A 2,350-nucleotide genomic window follows, 5' to 3' on the forward strand; every position below is an offset into this window, starting at 1 on the left:
CTTGACGACCTCTCCTTCCACCCCTCCTTCCTCCTCCCCATCGACCCCGTCGACATCCCAGACCCCTCCGCTACTACCTGTGATGACCGCTGCCTGTCGCCTTGCAGTGTGCTGCCCCTGCCCCTCCTCTTCCCTGACCCTCCCTGCCCCGTCGCCTCTGCCCTTGACCTCTCCTCGTCCGACGACCCCTCCCTCGACGCCCTGCCGGATCCCGGACCTCCCGGCAGCTGGGGCCCGGAGACCAGCCGCTGGGACGCGGCGGCGCGGAGCAAGCACAGCTCGGCGTGCAGGGGCATGAGCCGGCTGACCGCGCAGGAGAAGCTCGACATCGTCTGCCTCTACTACTCCGCCCCGGCCGCGACCAAGCACCGACGGACAATCCAGCAGCAGGACCTGTCGAGGAAGTACTGCAAGAGCCGGGCGGCGATCTGCAAGGTGCTGAGGCCGGAGTACGCGAGGGGGGTCATGGCGACGGCTCAAGGGCTCATGGTCAAGAACCACAACGAGATCCTCGACAACATCGCACAGGAAGAGCGTCGCAAGCACAAGGCCTTGCGCCGAGGGCCAAGCGAGGCGACTGGCTGAGAGGTGCGAGGAGGTATTGTGATGCTGCTCAGAATCCGGACGTAGCGGATTCTGCACTGGCTGGGCAGGCGCCCGACCTCCGAGACAGCAGCGTGTCGGACGGGCTAGACCTGATGCACCTTGCTGGCAACTTCTTGTCATCATGCCGACAAGTGACTTGGAGGACGACTTGCCCGCCGATTGGTGGTGGGCCCGAGTGAAGAACTTGGAAGCACTGGCAAAATAGTATGCGTGAGGCGGCCGATTGACGCTAGCCTCCAAATGTCTAGATCCTAGTTCATTTGACATCAATCCGAGATTTACATACGTTTAGATCCAAAATATCACAAACAAACATGGCTCCATGACTCTTTCATGGGCGAAGTGGGTGGATGAGGCTCTTGCTGGTGTTCAACTTGGAATCAGTCAAGATCCCTGAATAGTCTTCATCAAGAGATGTGAACGACATTGATTTACAATCATGACATGAAAGGTATTTGCGGCAGGCAGCATATGTAGATCTTACTGTTATTGGTAAGATGATGTTGAAGAGCCAGCACAACTATCCATGTCGACCCCCCTACATAACATCCGATCTCGAACCACACGCCGCATGTTGTTCAAAACCTGTGTTTTGACCTTCAGGCTCCCTTGAATGAGAAGTCTTGATGAGACCATGATGCCTATGCAACGGTTTCTGAGTATCATGTTGAGTACATTGAAAGAGTTTTGAAAGACTACTCTCCTGATTGTCCTTGTACTGATTTTTAACTTAATTTTGAGTGAAAAGTTGTATACATCGGCAGTCACTTTCGGTCACAGCGGGCCTGCTCTAGAGTCAGCCCGATTCCTTGGCACTGAGACTCCCGGGAGGCACCATCGGAGTCGATCCCCGGCCCGCCGCCCCGACCCGCCGGCCCCACGAAAGTGAAATAAATAATAATAAACCATGAAAGGATAATTTTACTACTCTCCAGCAAGTATGTGACCAGCGACTCAAACAAGCAAGCGATCACCGGTCCTGATAACAGTGATCAGGGCTCGAGGGGGGTGGGGTGTCGCGGACTGGGGAAGCCCGTGACTCTCCGGAGCAGTACCAGGGGTACACGTCGAGTCGAGTCGGACTGGTGACTCAAAAAAGAAAAGTTTAATACCGTCCACTACCCCTCCTGTTTTCCACTAGTGAACTATCACTGCCCACCGGTCCAGTCTCCCTCAGTGGGGGAATGTCGCTACCATGTTGTCTCTTCGGTCCGCGACTCTCCGCCTGACAAGATGGAATGAAGACACCCCTGAAGGGGGGGTAGTGCGCGAGGTAGGCTGGTGGCGGGGGTACACAGCGAGTCGGACTCGTAATGAAAGTAAGCAGACGCTTGTAAAAAGAAAGTAGTCACCGGTCCTCCTTTTAATAAATCATAAGTTTACTACCGTCCCCCACCCCCCCCTGGAGTGGGGGAATGTCGCTACCTCCTGCTGTCCCCTTGGCTTACAAGCTGCCAGCCCCTGCTCCCTCCCTCACCCGCTGAGCCCCTCCTCCTATCCCTCCCTCCTCAGCTCCTGCTATGTCCCCGTCTCTACCCCACGGGAACCATCCCTAGAGTTCTGAGGACATACTGACATACTCCCACCACTCACTGAAAGCTGAACGACTTCACCATATTTATCCCATCTCAACTACTCTACAATACACAACGTTGATACCCTGCAGTCTGATATTTTCTGCTCCCCCCGCCATCGAGCATACCAGACTAGATGGCTGATGCTTGAACTCCATGGTCCGACGACC

General features: G+C 55.5%; 1 protein-coding gene across 1 annotated transcript; it reads left to right on the forward strand.

Moving 5' to 3' along the window:
• Positions 1-294: 294 nt before the first annotated feature.
• Positions 295-585, forward strand: GUITHDRAFT_120069 (hypothetical protein; the record flags this gene model as incomplete). Its single annotated transcript, XM_005820662.1, has 1 exon — positions 295-585. The coding sequence occupies one exon, from the start codon at positions 295-297 to the stop codon at positions 583-585; it is 291 nt and encodes a 96-aa protein (XP_005820719.1).
• Between the last annotated feature and the right edge of the window lie 1,765 nt (positions 586-2,350).

This window comes from Guillardia theta (assembly GCF_000315625.1).
Source record: "Guillardia theta CCMP2712 unplaced genomic scaffold GUITHscaffold_169, whole genome shotgun sequence".
Taxonomy (NCBI): domain Eukaryota; class Cryptophyceae; order Pyrenomonadales; family Geminigeraceae; genus Guillardia; species Guillardia theta.